This window comes from Chrysoperla carnea, chromosome 1, assembly GCF_905475395.1.
Source record: "Chrysoperla carnea chromosome 1, inChrCarn1.1, whole genome shotgun sequence".
Lineage (NCBI taxonomy): Eukaryota > Metazoa > Arthropoda > Insecta > Neuroptera > Chrysopidae > Chrysoperla > Chrysoperla carnea.
The window spans coordinates 113,416,696-113,435,796 of record NC_058337.1 but is presented as its reverse complement, the minus strand read 5'-3'; the positions used below and the strand labels follow the sequence as shown (position 1 = coordinate 113,435,796).

The window sequence follows — 19,101 nt, the reverse complement described above, 5'->3', positions numbered from 1 at the left end:
TTCGCTGAAAGTTTTAGATTGCATTTATTTAATCGACGAACCTACAATTTTCATCTTTCTCCACGGACGAAAATATCGAAAAATTCGTTCCAGAGTGTTAATCGACAAAGAAAACTATTTGGCAATATTGCAGCCTTTTGTATGGCCAAAATTTTGATAATAATATTATAAAGCAACAATTGTGGTTGAAGATCAAGTCTCAAATTTCGAAAAATTTCCAAGATTGGAAAAAGCATTGGCGTAACCGAGATTATTCAAATCTATTTTAATTGAGAAAAATTCCCAGTACTTTTTGACAAAAGCAGCATTTACAACAAGTCGTTTTTGCGACATGTGACAACAAATAATAATAAATTTTCGATACGAAACTTTCGTATTTCCAATAAAATCAAATGCCACTGTCGCTACAAATGATTTAAACTGGTACTTATTATTCGAGGTAAATGTAATATAATTTTCCCTGGATTAAATCCAAGTTTTAACAATATGTAACAAACGTTTGGTTTAGGATATTTACAATTTTTATTGTTCCAATAATTTACAAGGTTTATAATATAAAAAATATATATATATTATGAAAAACAAAAATTCAGACATTAATTCATAAATAGGTCACATACATGTAGGATTTATTAAAATTTGCCCCTTAAATAAAAAGGTGCAACCCTTTGGCATTTCGATGAATCTGTTACCTATAATCGTTTGAAATTGTGAATTTATAGTAGAAAGAAATTTAAGGAGAATGACTTAAGTATATTTTCATTAAAATTGTAACAGGGTTGCCACACTAGGAATATTTATGTCAAAATTGTATCTGAATTGTTTATAAGAATAGTAATCAATTATTAATTGATTGATAAACCCTTAAACTACAGACGTAGATTTATAAAATAGACTGCGAATAAAGAAAGTAGGAAAAAAAACGAAAAATGATATATTGCTTCCGATCGTTTTTGTATGGGCTTATGAAACGGCGCCATCTGAATGACCTATTTCGGAGCGGAGAAATTGAAACGATGGCCTCTAGGGCAGTTTGCCTCCGACGACTACGGCTTACCCCTATTCCCATCAATGCGCTCAAGAAAAGTGTTTAAATGAGAGCGAATAGAAGATTAATAGATTCTACCCTAAGGACATTTTACCTCTGAGTGAGAGTGTCTATTGTATATTTTTTATCGTTAATAGAGAAAGATTTATTAAAGTGTAAATGTACTAGAGAATATAATTATTCCGGGTCTTAACGGTTGGATAGATTAGTCTATGAACAGGAAATGGAATGATGCAGAAGGCTGCAGGAAAGCTAAATAAATAGGTGAATGCAAAAGTTTTCTATTTCTTAACGTTTTTGATGTTTGAGAACAGTACGACCTGCTCGAACTTCAACTCTCGAATATCACGGCTGCAGTTAAGGGTTAATTGGACAGTTCAAGACTTTCCTACTTGAGATAACCCTGTTACAAAAGAAAAGTTTAATAAAATTATTATGAATAAAAATTAATATTATTTTTTGGTATTTCAATGCTATTTTCAAAAAATAGAGCTTAGTTTTAAAAATTTCAATGATATGCATTTGAAATTTGAACAAAGTTTGTGGTTTTAATAATAAAAAACAACAAAAGTCTATAAAAATATTAATTTCGAATATTTTTAGTTTATATCAAAAGGGAATTTTGCAATTAAAAAAAAGCTGCTCTAAAAAGACTTAGATTTCACGATTTTGCTTTTAAAAAAACTCCCCCAAAAATTAAACGAATACAACATGGAATTAACCAACCTTTTACAATCGAAAAAAGCACTTGTGTCATCGCGTCAAACCTTCAATCTTCTTTATCATTGAGTTTTTTCACATCAGGTATCTTCTGTCTACTAAATATGTCCCCTTGAAAATGAAAAACAAAACAAAGAGAAAAATTAACTAAATGAAAAATTGATGAAATGAAACAACATCGAATATCACGTGTGCGTAAAACAAAAAATGAGTGAAAACGATAAAAAAAAGTGCAAATTTTGAGTTAAAAAAAAAAAAAAAAGTTTAAAAATATAATTAAACAACTTTAATCTTGATTGATTCGTTGGCAGAAGTTGATGGTAAATGATATAGTAATGAGTTCATCATACCTATTTGTTCGTTTTGATTCAAAGAAGAATGGAGTTGATTTTTTGAAGATATTTTCACTGGTGAACATTCTTGTGAAACGTCGTTATTTGATGTCTGGAAATTATAATTCAAACACAAAAACACACACATGCTGATTAGTTTTCAAAAAAAAAAAAAAAACGTAAAAAAAAATTATAAAAAAATTGTTTGGGGAATGATAACAAAGTAGGATATATTTTTTTGGTTTTATGCCACATATTTTCAAAGTCTGTAAGGGAAGCGTGAAGATAATCCTGTGAAAAGTGTCAATTATTACAATCTGTCAATTTGATCACTTTTGTTTATGAATATGTAATATATTATTTCTCAAGCCTACCTTCCTTATTTCTTAGGAAAACAATTGGCTAGAGAAATAATATTAAGGTTTAATTTTGTTCATAATGTAATTTGAATATCATATCTGTAATAAAATTGCCTATGAATAAGAAGAAAGTAAATTACTCACTTATTTATTATTTTTTTCTAGCCTATTTTTAGCCACGGGTATCTCACTGTGAAATTTTTCACGGGTCGAGCTAGTTTCTCTTAATTTGAATTGCATATGGTGAAATTAATCGTCAAGATCTCTGATAATCTCCACTATACCCTAACATACTTTGCAGATTGTGTGGCAAACTTCATCTGATGTTAAAATTCATATAAATGCATTCTGATAACTTAAATATTTTCAATCTAGATCAAGATTTATTTTTGAAAGAATAAACCTGATCTAAAAGACTAACGATAATTGCATCAGGCCGCTAAGACAATGCAAAATACGAGTATATATAATTCTTAGCTTCAAAGACTGTAATTAGAGTTCCTCCAAGAAGAGTATAAAAATGACGATCTGATTTTTTATTGGTTATTGACTCCGCCATTTTAAAAAAGTAAAAAAAAAATTGATGATTGGTGAAAGCTAAGATTTTAATCATAAAGTACTTCTTTTTTTGGCATAATTAAAAAGTATTTAACCTTTAATTAGTAACTTTTGAAAGATTTGTTTGTATGCGAGGGGCAAAGGCGTAGCAAGTGAGCAATTATATATAATACAATACTCAAATCATACTTTGAAAAATCACAATCTCTCATTAATTTTTAATTAACCACGAATGAAAATAAAACACTGAATTTATCAATATAAGACACATACATAATATTAACAAAAAGTATATTTCTTTAAAATGATTAATGAAATGCTTTCAGTGTTTAAAACGAATTTTTCGCACATTTTTAGTCTGAAAAAGCACAAGCTTCAATGATGTAATTTTTTATACATATTCAATTCGTTCTTATTTAAAAATTTTAAATGTAACTATGAATAATTCACGATGGCGTGGCGTGATGGGTTCAGGAAATGGATTCTCTTTTAAAATTGCAGGGAAATAGTTTTAATTAAAATTTTATAAATTTTCTAGGCAGAAATTTTAAAACCTTTAAGGCTAAGAGCATTTAAATTGTTGATACATATCTGATAAGCGAACACCAACAGTTGAAGCTATGTTAAGAAAGGAACTGTTAATAGGTGGCTCAAACCCTGCGGAATGTGAAAAATAACATTAAACACCAACTTATAACTGCTAAACGCAAACTATCTCCGCTCTCTTGGCCAATCATTATCATAGACGTCCTTTGGCCTGGCTTGGACTTTCGGCCAGAAGTCCAGCTTATGATCAAAATTTGGCAACAACAAATATTAATTTTTCGTGATCGTTGCAATTATGAAAACGCGCAAAGCCTAATGAAGAATGAACATACACAGTAAATTTTGTCTCAGGATTTCAGATTTGATACATATTAAGGTGTATTTTCTTGCTGACGCTTGACGCTGAGTTTGAGAATCAAATTAGGTCACGTAATAGTAAACGCGACACATAGTAAAAAACTAAGCATAAGTCCAGCTTTTTATTATCAGAATTGATTTTGACAGTAATGGCTAAATTTTATAATTAACTATCGAATAGATATAACAATTTAAAATATTGCATACAATTTATCAGTACCATAACGATTCATTTATTATTACCATGTCTTTTATTAAAAAGGGGGTTAGGGGATTACTTATAGTATGTAAACCCCGAGATATCGTCTTTCAATATTAATGAACTTTTATGTCGCTTACTCAATTTTTACAATTTGACGTTGGACATAAATTTATTTTTATCAGCTAGATAGGACCCTAATTTGACGATCAAAGCCAGATTCAAGTGTTATTTTAAGGATACATCTTAAGAGGTCCTAAAATCTACTCTTATGAGATGATTAATTAAAGACGTCGAACGATTTACGCCACGCCACTGATTATTTGATAAACAAATAATGATTTTAATCAAAAATTCCAGAGTTAAAATATTACAAATTGAAGCACAAAAAACAAAATAATTTTTAATTTTATAATCAACATATTTTCTTTGTATTTTGCTTACCCTGAATTATTTCAGACATTGTGTAAATTACTGGCTGGAAATATTTTTTCGTTTCAAATGCAGTCACAAATTTAATCAAATTACAACATAATACAGAATGTATCAAAGTTAAACTAAACAGATTTATTTTTTGATACACCCTGTTATAATTAATAAAGCTTACAAATTAAAAATTTTTACTGAAAAAAAGGAGGAAATTACCTGGAAATATCGATGCCATAAAACACATCCATATACACATATTACAGAAACACAAAATTGAAGGAATAACCAAAATATAATATTCAAAGCTTGAGTGTGTTCAAATAATTCTTTGCCGTTCTTGATGCATAAAATTGCTTCACTGACCATAATGACACCGTATACCCAACATTGGGTACCAACTCGTTTACATTGAGTATCAGTAACGTACATATAATACTGCCTAGAAAGAGGGAAGTTAAAGTTATTTAAATTTACTTAGCATGATTATAAATTAAAACACAAATCAAAAAATTACTTAAGGTAAACGAAATTATATTTATCGAATATAATTTTTTTAAACATTTGTGGCTTGATACATTTTTTATCAAAAAAAGCCAAAAGTACCTTACCAAATTGTTAAAGGTTAAATAAAAATAAAACATAAATTTTATCGGGACAGCAGAAATTTTGAGCATATGAATCTTTAACAGTAAAATATAATTACCTTACAGATGGTGCAACCACAATACCAACAAACATTAATCGTATGGTAACGAACGGATGCGATGGAGGCATTTCGAAAATGTGCTTCAAAAAGAATGTATTTAATTCCGAAACTTGCCAAAATATCACTAATTGGCATACACTAATAAAACGCATATATGTACATTTCGGATCCAACCAACGAACATGGGTCCAACTAACTGGTGTAAATTGTAACATTGCACGTTTTATTTTGCCTGATGTTGAATGAATATCCCTGTTCGAGACCAGAAAATCATGATTAGAAATATTTTGAAACAATATGATTTTATGATGGCACGCAATGATCTTGGCAATAACTTTGTCAAGCAAAACGTTTTTGCTTCAAATTCCTCCCTTAAATTATATTATTTAAACACAGAATATTTGATTAGTACCTCGCCAAAACGAATGTTTTGTAGAAAGACATTTTGTGGAGAACATTTGATAGAAGTGTGTTAATCAGTAAAAACCATCAAACACCGAATAATAAATTAGATTTATTTTATACGTACCGTATACTGACCCATTTATACTCTCGCATTTCCAAAATCTTACAAATTTTTAATCCAACCCATATACCCAAACCATTACAAACAATTACGTCCAAAATTAATGCATCCCACCAACATTCAACAAAATTTGGTAACAAATGGGCAAATGCCATTTCAGTAAATTCCCACATAACACTTGTCGCCCATAATATACCTAAATGTCGGATAAGGATTGCTTTAAACATCCAACCCAGAAAATGTCCTAATGCGAATACATCCAAATAACTGTAAATTCTTTCTACTGATATATCTGAACAGTTCACACCATATTCCTACGATTAAGATACAACGCAAAAACTATCAAAATTAGACCTTCATTATTTTTGAGGCAAATTCATTATAATAGGGAATATTCATGAAATTTGAATTTGGTTCAAATATTTTTCTTCCGCAACTTTAATGATTGTACATTTCAACTAAACCATTATTTTAGTATTTAATATCTTTTTAATTACTTAAAATTAATTAATAAAAGTACAAATTCAGTGAGGGCATTTGTAAGTGTAAATTATACATTGAACTGTCACCAACGGACAGATCACGTACTTATACGTCATCAACAGAGAGCGCCAAAAAACTGCGTTAAAATATCTTAAAATTATAATGTATTTTAAATATTTTTTTACACTTAAATACAGCAATTTTAAGCAGTATTTATATTTTTTACTTTGTTATAACGGTGTAACCAATGAATTAAAAATATAAAAAAAATACATGAATATTTCCTACTGCGTCATAAAATTTATAAGCGTTTGAAAAAATATAATAAAATAATAAAAAAAAAGAGTATATTTTTATGTATAGCTCAAATAGACACGCGTTTTTTTCTCGTAGTTAGCGCTTACATATCGAAAACGGTGAGGTTAGATAAAAAATTTCAAAAACTGTTTAGAATTTCCCAAAATATAATATAATGCGGTTTTTACATCAAATTTTTGACCAAAACCACAAAATAATCCTTATTTTCGTTAATAAAGAATTTTCGGCTAAAACTCATATTTTTTCAAATGCTTATACATCGAAAACGGTGAGGTATGGTGAAAATTGCCAAGAGTCAAAAAATGCTTAGAATCGTCCAAAATATAATACATAATGGCTTTAAAATTAAATTTATGACCGGAATCACAAGATAATCAAAATTTTAATCAATAGCGAGCCTTCGGCGAAAATCCACTTTCTTTTTCAAATTCTTATATCTCGAAAACATTTAGATTGGTTAAAAAATGTCAAGTACCGAAAAATACTTAGAATCACCCGAAATATAAAATCCAATACTTTTTTTAAATCGTAAATAAAGAGAATGTGGTGTCCGGAAGTAGGGTACTTCTGTCCCATTTTATGGGCGTAAATCGAAAAAGCACAAGTTCGCATGAATATGATTTTGTTGAGTACACTCAGACAAACATTTTTTCAATGGTTCCTACGAAAATCAACTGACTAGGATTCGATGTCCGGAAGTAGAGTACTTCTGTCCCATTTTATGGGTGTAAATCGAAAAAGCACAAGTTCGCATGAAAATGATTTTGTTGAGTACATTCAAACATTTTTCAATGGCTCCTACAAAAATCAACCTACGAGGATTTGAATCCTGGGTTAGACGGTTTTTTCGGATTTATTTCCTTGATTAATAGCAGTAACTGACATAGTATTCCGTAATCTTAACGTATGTACGCAATCGTAACTTTGGCAGTATAAGAGTCATGACTTGAAATTACTTGGCCCGTAAGCTCATCTCCTTAATTGGTCTAAGTCGCTATTCAAGTTAGTGGCTAATACTAGTCAAATAAACATTAAAGTCTACTTGATTCGTGATAAGGAAAAAAAAACGAAGTTTTTATATTTGAAATGGCAATAACAAAACGGTGAAATGGTCTCTATGTAAAAGTGCCCCTTTATTTAATGATATTAAGGGTGAAAACAGTTCCTATATGTATTTAGAAACAAGAGCTTGCAAATAACAAAATAATTACCCTGTCCATATCAATATGAAATTCTTTTAATCCTGGATCCAGCCAATGTATAATGGCCATAATTGTTTTATACTTTTGAAACAATAGGAACAATAACAACAGTGCATATAAAACACTAAGACCAAACACCACACGCCAAACAACTGGATGGGGTCGTGTAAACGGTCCATTTGGGAATGTTAAAATTGATATAATCATAAAAAAGAATACAACACAACATATTCCTGCCCATATATTATCTTCTAAATCATTATCATCCCTAAAACATAAATTCAAAAAATATATATATAGACATGATGCGCCTGCGTATGAAGATACTCTCTCTACAAATAAAATTCATATTTATTCTTGTAAAAGTATGAAAATTATGTTATTGTATTAAAATTGAGTGATTTTACCTAACGAAAGCTTTGTATACAACAGCAGCTATCGATAATGCCAATAATGTAATGCTGTGAGGTTTGTAAAAGAATTCAATTGATATATCATTAACAGGTTTTTCATTAATTTCGAAAAATTTATAATTTTCGTCTTCCGGATCCCGATCGACATCTGGTACAGAACTACGTTTTTTCATATTAGTTAAATTTTTATTAAATCATTTAATAATTAAATTTTATTTTTTATTTTACATATAATATATATAGGTTATATATTATAAAACCTCGGACAGAGAAGTATTGTAGTTTATGTGGAAGAAATCAAAGTCTAATTGGCGCTAGTTGTTTATACCGCTCAATTTGAATTTTTATACCAAATACACACTGCTTTGTCTGTGAATTATAAAAGAAGTGAAACTTTTTATGGGACACTAGCGTTTTGTCATGAGAGTTAACTCGTAGAGCTAACAAGCTAACAAACTGTTAAACTCCTTGTCTCTTTTATATTTGAAATTTGCCTTAATTGTAGTAAATTGCCACTTTTGAGAACTGCGTATTTTATGACTAAATGATCAAAATTTGAATTTATTGAAAACAATGAAATGCTTAAGCTTTTGAGTTTATAATGCAAAAATAAACCTACCCTTTAACTTGTACAGGTACCTAAAGCTTTATCTTCAAAAACTCCAAATAATAAGTTGCATTCGTACTATTTTAATTAGCTTTAAAAAAGCAATACCGGGTGCCAAAAATATTTCCTACAAAAATTTTGTTGGAAACCTTTTTTTAAAAAAAAAACCGAATACGTAAGCAATATGCAAATCGATTTAGACTGTGGAAATTTTTATTCAATTTCTGTAAAATCTATCCAGTAAACGAAAAAATATTGCCAATAATTAAGGAACAGTTTTTTATTAGGACTGACTTTGAGTTTCTTTCCTGGTCCTGGATTTGAAGTTACCAAAATACCAGTCCAATTTTCGAAATCGTCGCACACTTGTTAAACAAACAGCTCATCAGGCAAAATAAATGGTGTTGCAAAAGTATTAATTTCTAAGAACTTTAACATGACCCACTAATTATTTCATGAAAGTTACTTACGGATACCAAAACTATTTTTGGACTATCAAAAACTCACTTTTAATCATTGATATTTTTCAGATTTTTTAATTTTTGTACTTCATAATTTTGTGAAAAAATGAATATTTCAAAAAAATTGTTAAACAATGCCCAACAAATCAAAGAATTATTATGTGTTAGTTCATCAAAATATAAAATTTCATTCCACATATTGATAAGAAAATGGTCAAGTAATGAAATTACATTACCTGAGACGGAAAAAAAATTGGACGATCCATTAATGTTAAAACCTTGTAAAATTGATTTAACCGAATATGCACCAAGTCTTCGGCCTACATTTAATTTTGCAGCGTACACTGATAAATCCGAAACATTGCAACAGCTAATAAAATTAGGTGTAAATTTACATAAATTAGAAAAGAAAGTTGGAGTGCCGGAATTTATTTTAAAATTAGATTTTGAACGTGATATAAAAAAGTATATAATCTTTTTAACGGATCATGGCGTTGAAGCGAGTAATTTAGGAAATTTTATTACAAAAAATCCTCGAATATTTGGAGAAGATTTAGATTATTTACAAATAAGGTTGGAATATTTAAAATTAAAAAAATTTTCACCTGTTATGATAGCAAAAATTTTAAATAATAATCCATACTGGTTAATGTTTGCTACGGAGCGAATCGATCGACGTTTGGGTCATTTTCAAAACACATTTTCATTAAATGGACGAGAAGTACGAAAATTAGCTATTATTCAGCCAAAATTAATTACTTATAAAATGGAAACGATTAAACTAAATACGTTTGCCATTCAGGAGGAAATGGGATTTCAAAAACATGAAGTTAAAGAATTATTATTGAAACGGCCCAAATTATGGATGATCGGTAAGTTAAAAAAATTTTTCTTTTAAAAATTATTATGATGATACATAATAATAAATCAGTTAATTTTATTTGAATTAGATTAAAAAAAAATGATTGAATTAAAATTATGTACATAATGAAAATAGAGAATTAAAATTATGTACACAATAAAAATGATTGAATTAAAATTATGTACATAATGGAAATAGAGAATTAAAATTATGTACATAATAAAAATGGTTGAATTAAAATTATGTACATAATAAAAATGATTGAATTAAAATTATGTACATAATGAAAATGATTAGTATTATGATGATAACATAATAATAATGTATTATTATTACGATCATTTTTTTTCGGACATTAAATAGTAAAATGGCGTGCCATACATTTAGTCAATAATAACAAAAGTTAGACTTTCATAGTTCTGGAGTTTTTGAATGAAAAAGGTGGCTTTGTGAATTCTATCATTTTTCTGTTTCAAAAACTTCTTTTTGTTTAGTAAACAGAGAAAATTTCTCAGATTTCTAGCTATTGGTCTAAATATAGGCTTTAATTCTAACTAATTTTAGTTTTGTTTTAGATCAAAAACAAATGATTGAGACTTTTTATTATGTTCACAATGAAATGAAAATTCCACACAAGATAATTTTAAAATTTCCTGAAACATTATTTTGTCGAAAAGCCCGATTAAAAGAACGCCATCAGTTCTTGGAAAAACTGAATAAAGTACAATATAATCCAACAAAAGAGAATTATATATCAATTAAGGAAATTATTCAAGGGAGAGATGTTGATTTTGCTGTTAACGTAGCAAAATCTACAATTGATATTTATAATACATTTTTGAAAACTTTGTAGGAAAATATCGATTTTTTTTTTTTAGAAAATTGCAAAATATTTACTTATAACGTTTCTGTCATCTAGTTTTATAGCGAATTCGTTTTCTTCTAGAAGCTTGCAACACCGAGCACTCCCGAAATATTATTCCAATTATTATCATATTTGATAATAATGTAATATAATATTATTATAGTATTTGATAATAATTTATTGTCAAAAAACATTTGAAATGATATCGTTAGTGTTCGTTCGATATTGCCATCGGAAAACAAATAGAAGAAAGCGAATACGTTATTAACCAAAATAGCGCCAAAGGCCGTAGAGCCTTAAAAAAAAAACTAACGACCGAAAGAGAGAGGTTATTATAAGAAATAAAACTAATTTTGTAACTTGTAAAAACGTGTATATTAATTGCTCTAATAGTTTAAAATAAAAAACATTCAAATAAATAAAATATACAATTTGAAAATGGAACATTCATTATTAACTAACTTTACCCAATTCAATTTTTTGTAATGACTCTCGTGAAATATTCAAAACTCGTACAACAATACCAGCTATTGTTATAACACCACCAATAATCGCACATATTGTAGTTACAAAGTGTCCCACGGGCCTAAAAATAAAAAAAAAAGGGCATAAATAATGCATTCAGGTTGTTGACGGAAACGTTTTTTATACCTGATTGTCTCTGTATATTTCACCATAAATGGTGATAGTTCATAAGAAAAAAATATTCCAGGCATTCCGGATTCTCCACTTAATAAATGTACAGGTTTTTGATGCTTAGTTACAGAAAAATGATTTGAATAAAATGTTGTTCGATCTTTACCTACGTATGTTACAGGAATAATTTTTATGTAATATTGAAACATTGTAGCTCCTGAAATAAAATAAGAGACGTTATCTTATGATTTTGAAATTGTCGGAAGGTTTTATTTAACGTCTGCATCGTGGAGATTTCATAAATTGTTCTGGTCTCATTAATCGCAAAGCGATAATTGTTTATACCTGATTGTACTAAAATTTTTAAATTCATATAATACTTATTTTTTGAGTTTTTTTAATGCTCGGTACATTTTTCACGTGACATGTGGTATTTACAATAATGATAGAATCGAAAAAATAAAATTTTAAAAAATTGGGCTCAACCGGGATTTGAACCCGGGACCTCTCGCACCCAAAGCGAGAATCATACCCCTAGACCATTGAGCCGATACATGTTAATGCCTGAAAACTCAAATATTTTGTTCTCAATGACGTAATACTTTATTCATAACAAAATTTTAGAATATTTCTTCGAAAAATAATCTAAATTAATTTGTTTCAAGTAGGAGTCTAAACCATAGAAACAAAATTTCGTATATATTTTATTACATGGGTATTCAATAAATGAACTTTCAAATATTCAATATGGTGTCAGAAACTTGAACGTCACTTCAATTATAGATCAAAGTAGTATTTCATTGAAAGTTGGATGAAAATTTTTTAAATTACATCAGAAATATTTTATTCTTTTGGTATTTATTTTACGGTAAGTTTAAAAATTTAAGCAAGTAATAACAGTAATTTTTACGAAAGAAAAATTAATTGATTTAAAAAAGAGTACTTGAAATTAAGGTTATAAAATTAGAATTTTCAATTGAAGGTTAAAAATTTGATAAGAAAATGCCGGTCCCAAGTAGCGTGTACCAACAACATCATGGTCCAACATGTTTCGATAAAATGAAAATGGGATTTATGCTTGGATTTTGTGTCGGATTAGCAAGTGGGGCGCTTTTTGGTGGTTTCTCAGCATTGAGGTAGGTTGATTTTCATTTAACGTGTATTAATTGGCATATAGGCATAATTCTTTCACACATTTTTATCTATTGTATACAAATGAAATACTTATACATGCCGAGATTAAAAAAGATGTCTAAAATTAAATTAATTCCGTAACTCATAACCCAACTACCTGGTTAATTGGGAGTATGACTATAAAAATTGAGACAATTCAGTGTGTTATGGAATAGTACTTTGTCCTCGAAAGAACAAAGTTCTTAGCTAGTTAAGTTAAACACTCAGCGAAAATGACAAAGAAACGAAATAGACAAAATAATAAAGACAACGTAAAAGCTAATACACGGATCAATTTGTACCGGACAAAAACTGAGTTAGATATTCACTCATGATCAAAGTGTGACTAGTACAGAAGCAGATTTAAGTTAATTGCTTATAATTAATACTTTTAACGAACTTTTCTTTGTCAATAGGAGTGGATTACGTGGCCGAGATTTAGTGAACACAGTTGGTAAGGTCATGTTGCAAGGTGGTGGATCATTCGGGACATTTATGGCCATCGGAACTGGACTGCGATGTTAGCATCATGCAATTGTTGTTACAAATGTTTTTTTTCTTACTATCTAAACACTCTTTTTGTTACTCCCTTTACGAAACCTTGTAAAAAATTATTTGTAAGTTAATTGCGCACTCAACTTTAAAAGTAACCGCAAATTATCTTTTTATAAGGAAATTTTGAGATAAATTCACTAATATATCCGAAATATATTCACGTATTACCTTATTTGTGAATTAAAATTTAAACAATTGTATTTACAATGTAAATTTTTTCAAATTAAATTTTGAAAAAAAATGGTAACTACCTACTGTTATACAATTTTTTACATAGACGTAGGTTAGAAATATATTTATAATTTTTTGTAATTTAGGCATTATTAAAATTTAATTTAAAATAAAAATTGAATTTATTTAAAAAAATCTTGTTTCTTATTATTTTAAAGGTTTAATAAATATACTCAGCCTAGCCAATAGAAGTTGTATGGCAAAATTTATATCTGATTTATGATAGTTTCCCCATATTTAACCCTTATCAATACTTGGGTTTATAAAGTTAACATTTTGTAAATTAAAAGAACTTAAGTGTGATAACAAAAATAAGTATCTAAAATATTGCTCGGAATCGATTCGAGAAATTGATCTATGTATGAGATTTGGATACAACTTTGACCAGGTGGTAGAAAGTAAAGTAAATTTCAATGACCAGGCTCGGCGAGCAGTAAAATGTTATCGATCAAATCATTTTCATAGGTGTGTGATTGAATATCTGAATATATTCAGGCCGCTGAACGGCGCCGTTTAGTAAAAAGGGTAGGATGTTAATTGGAAGGCTAATTAAGTTAGCTGGCTGCGATATATACATCAAACTCTCGACGCTTTTTCGAATCAATTTTAAATTTAAGTGAAATAATTATCCTATAAAAGATTTATCAAGCACTTTCAGTTCTGTATTGACAAAAATGGCGCTCAGATTTAAGAAAAAAAATTAAATCGTTATATTTAGAAATAAACATGAACAAAAATTCTCGGATTAGGCTAGAAATGTTTTTAAGAGGGATAAGAACGCTTGATGTAGTCTATAACGGCATAGTCAAAACACATACGTTGTTGATTTGTAATACTTATGCTTAATGTGTAAAAATTACTTACCTTCTTCGGCAATCGCTCTATGATCGTCTAAAGGATTCGTTAACGAATTATTAATCCTAGGTCCAAACGATAATTGATTTATATAATGTGTAGTATTAAAAGCAGTGGATGAAAATGGTTGAACATCATGGACATGTACATGACTTATAGAAAAACTTTGTCCTGGTGCAATATGAAAACTTCCGCCAACGCGATTTACCTCTAATGAACCATGTATATTACATCCTTCGTTAAATGCACTTTTTAATTTTTCCGAATAATGTTCATTTTTACATTGTTCGATATTATCCAAATCTGGCATTGACCATTTACGAGCTTGATAAGCGGCTTTTACGTCATCGCAAGTGTTACAGCATCTACAAATTTTTTTATATTAATTTATACAATAATTTATTAAATTCTTTACATGCGATGTCTTTTCTGTAGATTTTCATCTAAAAAGCATTTCGACAAAAATATAACACATTTATGGAAGAAATTGCTGCCATCTTAAATTTTTTTTCAGAATATTGGATCGTCATTAAGTTCTCATTTTTACTAAGTAAAATTTTGTAAGAAATTGACAGAAAACTTGACGTTTTACTCCATATTTAAGTTATTTCGATTTCCAGTTAAGTATATTCAAAAATTTTGAATATACTTAATATAGAAAAAAACATCGAATATAAAGGAAAAAATAATTTTAATTACTGTGAATCGTTTAATGCTGCTCCATAACAACTACCACATTCTACTTTTCCTACGGCCGTACTATTTTCCTAAAAACAAAATTTTAATTAAAAAAAAAAATCTTTAAATTTAAAATTTTTAATTTTACCTTTTTCTTTAAAGCAGATTTTGTTATATCTGTAACAAAAAAATCTTTGTTTAGTATTATGAAAACGGAAAGCATAAAATATTTTAATTTCACCTTCTTTTTTTGGCTCGTCTTCAATTGGTTGCCCTTTCAGATCTAATCTTCGTTTATAAATGTTATGGTCTATCCTTAAATGCTGTTCTCCTGATGAATCCATGGCATCTAAAGCTAGAACTAAAAACAAATCCAAATTAAAAAATCATTGACTGTTATTTATTTATAAGCATAAGCACGTAATCCTTTTTCTCATCGCACTAGAGTGAAATCCGAAACCAAAAAATAAATCTAATAAATCAATTTCTGTTAGTTCATTGAATTTTCTCAATCCAACCGAAAGATCTGTTTTTTTTATAAAGAAAAATAATGTGGATTAATTTGAGTCCGAGATGTAAATTTAGATTAAACACTATATAGACATATAATAGTTAGAATTTAATAACTGATGCATAGTAAAAGTCTCTATATGGGTTAAAATGACCCACTGTATTATTCGAGAGCTAAACAAAGCGAAACACAACAGGATTAACAAAATTTTTGTATAACAATGCAGATAACACTCTAGTAAAAGTGGATAACTATTACTACTCTATGAATATTATAATATTGTCTTCTAGAAAAGTTTTTATATAACTCAATGAATTTTAAAAGTAAAATAAATTTTAAAAGAAAATGTAAATGAAACGATTTTATCGAACTTGTCAATTAAAAATGAATAAAAAATATAAGTTTTAATAAAAATAATTAGATTATATAAATTTATTATAGACTTAATTAAATAACGTTGAAAAGTATGTGAGGTTATGTAACATAATAAAATAATGTTTTTAAAATTCAATTTAAAAATAAAATAATGTTTGTTATAAAATTATATTCAAACTGTAAATATTTAACGAAAATATGTGCCCTGAAACAATCACAAAGGACTATAACACTTAATTCAATAGTGTTCAAAAATGAGAAAAAATCTCTAGCGTTACGCGATAGTTTTGCAGATGCAAAAGATAAAAGTAAAGAAACATACTTAGATTTAATTCGTATATTCGAAGGAAAAGATAAATTACGACGAGGTCATGTTGAATTTATTGCAACAGCTTTAAAGCACATGCAAGATTTTGGTGTACATAAAGATTTAGAAGCGTATAAAAAGTTGATAAGTGTCCTACCGAAAGGAAAATTTATCCCACAAAATATATTTCAAGCTGAATTCATGCATTACCCCAAACAACAGCAAATTGCTATTGATCTATTAGAACAGATGGAAAATAATGGAGTTATTCCAGATGTGGAACTTGAAGCGATTTTACTAAATATATTCGGACATCGTGGATATCCTTTACGAAAATATTGGCGTATGATGTATTGGATGCCCAAATTTAAGAACTTATCCCCATGGCCAATTCCGAATCCTGTTCCAAACGATACATTAGAATTAGCACGAATTGCGCTAACTAGAATGACGAGTGTCGATTTACAGACACAAATTATTGAATATAATTCAGCAGATGTAGAGGATTCTATTGATAAAACCTGGATACTTAGTGCACAAAGTCCGAAGCAAAAAGAATTGATCAAAGAATGTAAAATTACTGAGTCTATTTATGTGGAAGGACCGTTTAATTTATGGTTACGTAATGCGTCTGTTAATTATTTTGTGTTACGTGCAGAACCGAAAAAGATACTACCACAGGAAGAGGAAAATGTAGATGATGTTAGTAATTTAAGAATACCAATTTATGAGAAACCAAAAAAAGTGAGCGTAATTCCATCGATTCATGAACAAGACGACGGAATTTATTTGGCAATCTGTGCCACGGGAACATCATCTCAAGATTCACTGTTATCATGGATTCGTTTAATGGAAAAAGATGGTAATCCAGCATTAGGAAAGATTCCGGTTGTTTTTACATTGAGACACCCGGAACGGGAATTAACTGTTTCAAATGCTACGAAAGAGCAAAGTGTTATGAATTTAAATCAGAATAAAGATTAAATCATTTTTAAGTTATTTCTTACGTTTTATTTCTTATTTACTAATATCTACCCCTTTCGCGGTAACTCATTTTAGGCAAATAATATTGTCTTATGCTTAAACAATTATATAAAAATAAAAGCCACATCTCTATAGACACGAAACGAGTTAATTAATGAATGTTTACGTATATGTTAAACATATTGCATATACAGCTCGAGGAATATACACATATACAAGACACATATTTTCTCTTTTTTTAGGATCTGAGTCAAATATATCTGAAATTAACACTTTTGCATCGCGATATCGTCAATGTTTTTGTAAGAAAATAGAAAGGACATTGATACAAAATAGGATACTAATTTATTTTTCAGCATTTGAATGTCAAGTACATTGCCATATCCAAGCGATTTTAGCACCCTGCGCTATGCAACACTTATCCCTATGCTATACTTATGAGCGAATAAAATTCCGCAATAATAATTATCTCTACTTTTTGTATTCAAAAGGGCATTTTAAAAACCATAATTTTAAGACTTTCATAAAATAATGAACTATTCTACATAATCGTGTTTCTATGTTGTACTCGAGCATATCTCAAGTTCAGTCAGTTATTTATTATGCATTAAATTATCTCAGTTTGTGGTTTTACGGTACTCAAAAAATATTATAAACTTACAGTCACATGAAATTGTTGGAATGGTAATATCTAAATCGATTTTTAAATTAGGATTCCTCGATGTGTCTACAAATAAATCATTTTTTAATTTTGGTGTTAAAAAATCAACAACTTCCGATCCCACTAGTATAATTATCACAATTGTACTGATGATTGTAACTGAAATCAAACATTTTCATTGATAGTTTTGCCTTTAAATGAAAAATTTAATGAAAACAAACTACTAACCTGTCGCTCCTTCGTAAGTTTTTACAGAACGAATTTCTTCCGGTGGTTTTGGATACGCATCAAACCGTCGTAAAATATTTAAATTAAAACGAGATTCCATTATGTATTTATACTACTGAGATTCAAGAAATTTTTGGATAGTGATATGTTTATTATAAAAACATAACTACTTCAAAACAAACTTCAAAGTGACAATTGTACCGGCTGGTAAATGCAGTGTTGCCACGTCAATCTTGAATAAAAATAACTAACAAATGACGTGTACCTTGTTTGTACACCACTTGAATATTGGCTGCATTCAGGCTAACTCAACCATGAATAACCATTTACTTCGTGTCTAGTAATCGCTGACTGATTCTGCTGAATGATTTAGGATATAATTTTCTTATCTGAAACATGAAGATTTTTATTTTTATCAACAGAATAGCTTATAGTAAATGACAATGTTAAGCTGAACTAGGTCTTTAGTAAAAAATAAAAATTTACTTCTGAACATCTTAGTTTAACGTATTTCAGTAGGGGCATATTTACCTACTATAGTCAGTCGTAAAATAGCTATTATTTTATTTCATCATCGGATTTTATCCTTACAAACTTCTTGAATGGGACTAGAGCAGGTGTCGTCTGAGTTGTTTCAATAGGCATGTTCAGAACAGCAAAGTTGCTAGTACTAAATAAGTACTTAGAATATCCAGTGGCGGATTAAGTATTTTGCCGCCCTAGGCCCTGTCTGATTAGCCGCCCTTTTTAAAAGATGAAATTTTTTTTTTTTGAATCCGTTTATATTATTTATCCGTTTATAATACTTATATCAATTCATATATGAAACACCAGAATCATTGAAAATAAAATAAGAAAACATTGTGCAATTCTAGAACGGTATACCGTCTATACGGTCTAGACCGTAGACGGTATA

General features: G+C 28.8%; 5 protein-coding genes and 1 non-coding gene across 9 annotated transcripts; 3 read left to right on the top strand and 3 right to left on the bottom strand.

The window, feature by feature from the left end:
- Positions 1-559: 559 nt before the first annotated feature.
- Positions 560-8,418, bottom strand: LOC123290742 (phosphatidylserine synthase). Of its 4 annotated transcripts, none has more exons than XM_044871037.1 (8): positions 8,191-8,418; positions 7,793-8,051; positions 5,784-6,094; positions 5,252-5,506; positions 4,765-4,987; positions 2,119-2,212; positions 1,775-1,879; positions 564-1,451 (listed from the first exon to the last, which is right to left on the bottom strand). In XM_044871037.1, exons 1-7 carry the CDS (start codon positions 8,367-8,369, stop codon positions 1,818-1,820), a joined length of 1,383 nt encoding a protein of 460 aa, XP_044726972.1. In that variant the 5' UTR covers positions 8,370-8,418; the 3' UTR covers positions 564-1,451; positions 1,775-1,817. The 4 variants fall into 4 exon arrangements, with proteins under 4 accessions (XP_044726970.1, XP_044726972.1, XP_044726971.1 ...); XM_044871036.1 differs by having other exon boundaries at positions 568-692; XM_044871038.1 differs by having other exon boundaries at positions 568-645.
- A 922-nt stretch (positions 8,419-9,340) lies between these two features.
- On the top strand, positions 9,341-11,422 carry LOC123290740 (transcription termination factor 3, mitochondrial). Its single transcript, XM_044871033.1, has 2 exons — positions 9,341-10,136; positions 10,702-11,422. Exons 1-2 carry the CDS (start codon positions 9,371-9,373, stop codon positions 10,977-10,979), a joined length of 1,044 nt encoding a protein of 347 aa, XP_044726968.1. The 5' UTR covers positions 9,341-9,370; the 3' UTR covers positions 10,980-11,422.
- LOC123290738 (endoplasmic reticulum-Golgi intermediate compartment protein 3) lies at positions 11,349-18,413 on the bottom strand. Its single transcript, XM_044871030.1, has 8 exons — positions 18,186-18,413; positions 17,958-18,116; positions 15,361-15,480; positions 15,268-15,296; positions 15,141-15,208; positions 14,451-14,806; positions 11,643-11,844; positions 11,349-11,577 (listed from the first exon to the last, which is right to left on the bottom strand). Exons 1-8 carry the CDS (start codon positions 18,283-18,285, stop codon positions 11,445-11,447), a joined length of 1,167 nt encoding a protein of 388 aa, XP_044726965.1. The 5' UTR covers positions 18,286-18,413; the 3' UTR covers positions 11,349-11,444.
- On the bottom strand, positions 12,105-12,176 carry Trnap-ugg. The gene has a single exon. It is a non-coding gene; the product is annotated as a tRNA-Pro (tRNA).
- LOC123290741 (reactive oxygen species modulator 1) lies at positions 12,346-13,540 on the top strand. The gene is made up of 3 exons (XM_044871034.1): positions 12,346-12,495; positions 12,610-12,763; positions 13,217-13,540. Exons 2-3 carry the CDS (start codon positions 12,630-12,632, stop codon positions 13,323-13,325), a joined length of 243 nt encoding a protein of 80 aa, XP_044726969.1. The 5' UTR covers positions 12,346-12,495; positions 12,610-12,629; the 3' UTR covers positions 13,326-13,540.
- Positions 16,073-17,311, top strand: LOC123290739 (evolutionarily conserved signaling intermediate in Toll pathway, mitochondrial). Its single transcript, XM_044871031.1, has one exon. It carries the CDS (start codon positions 16,157-16,159, stop codon positions 17,294-17,296), a length of 1,140 nt encoding a protein of 379 aa, XP_044726966.1. The 5' UTR covers positions 16,073-16,156; the 3' UTR covers positions 17,297-17,311.
- Positions 18,414-19,101: the final 688 nt, after the last annotated feature.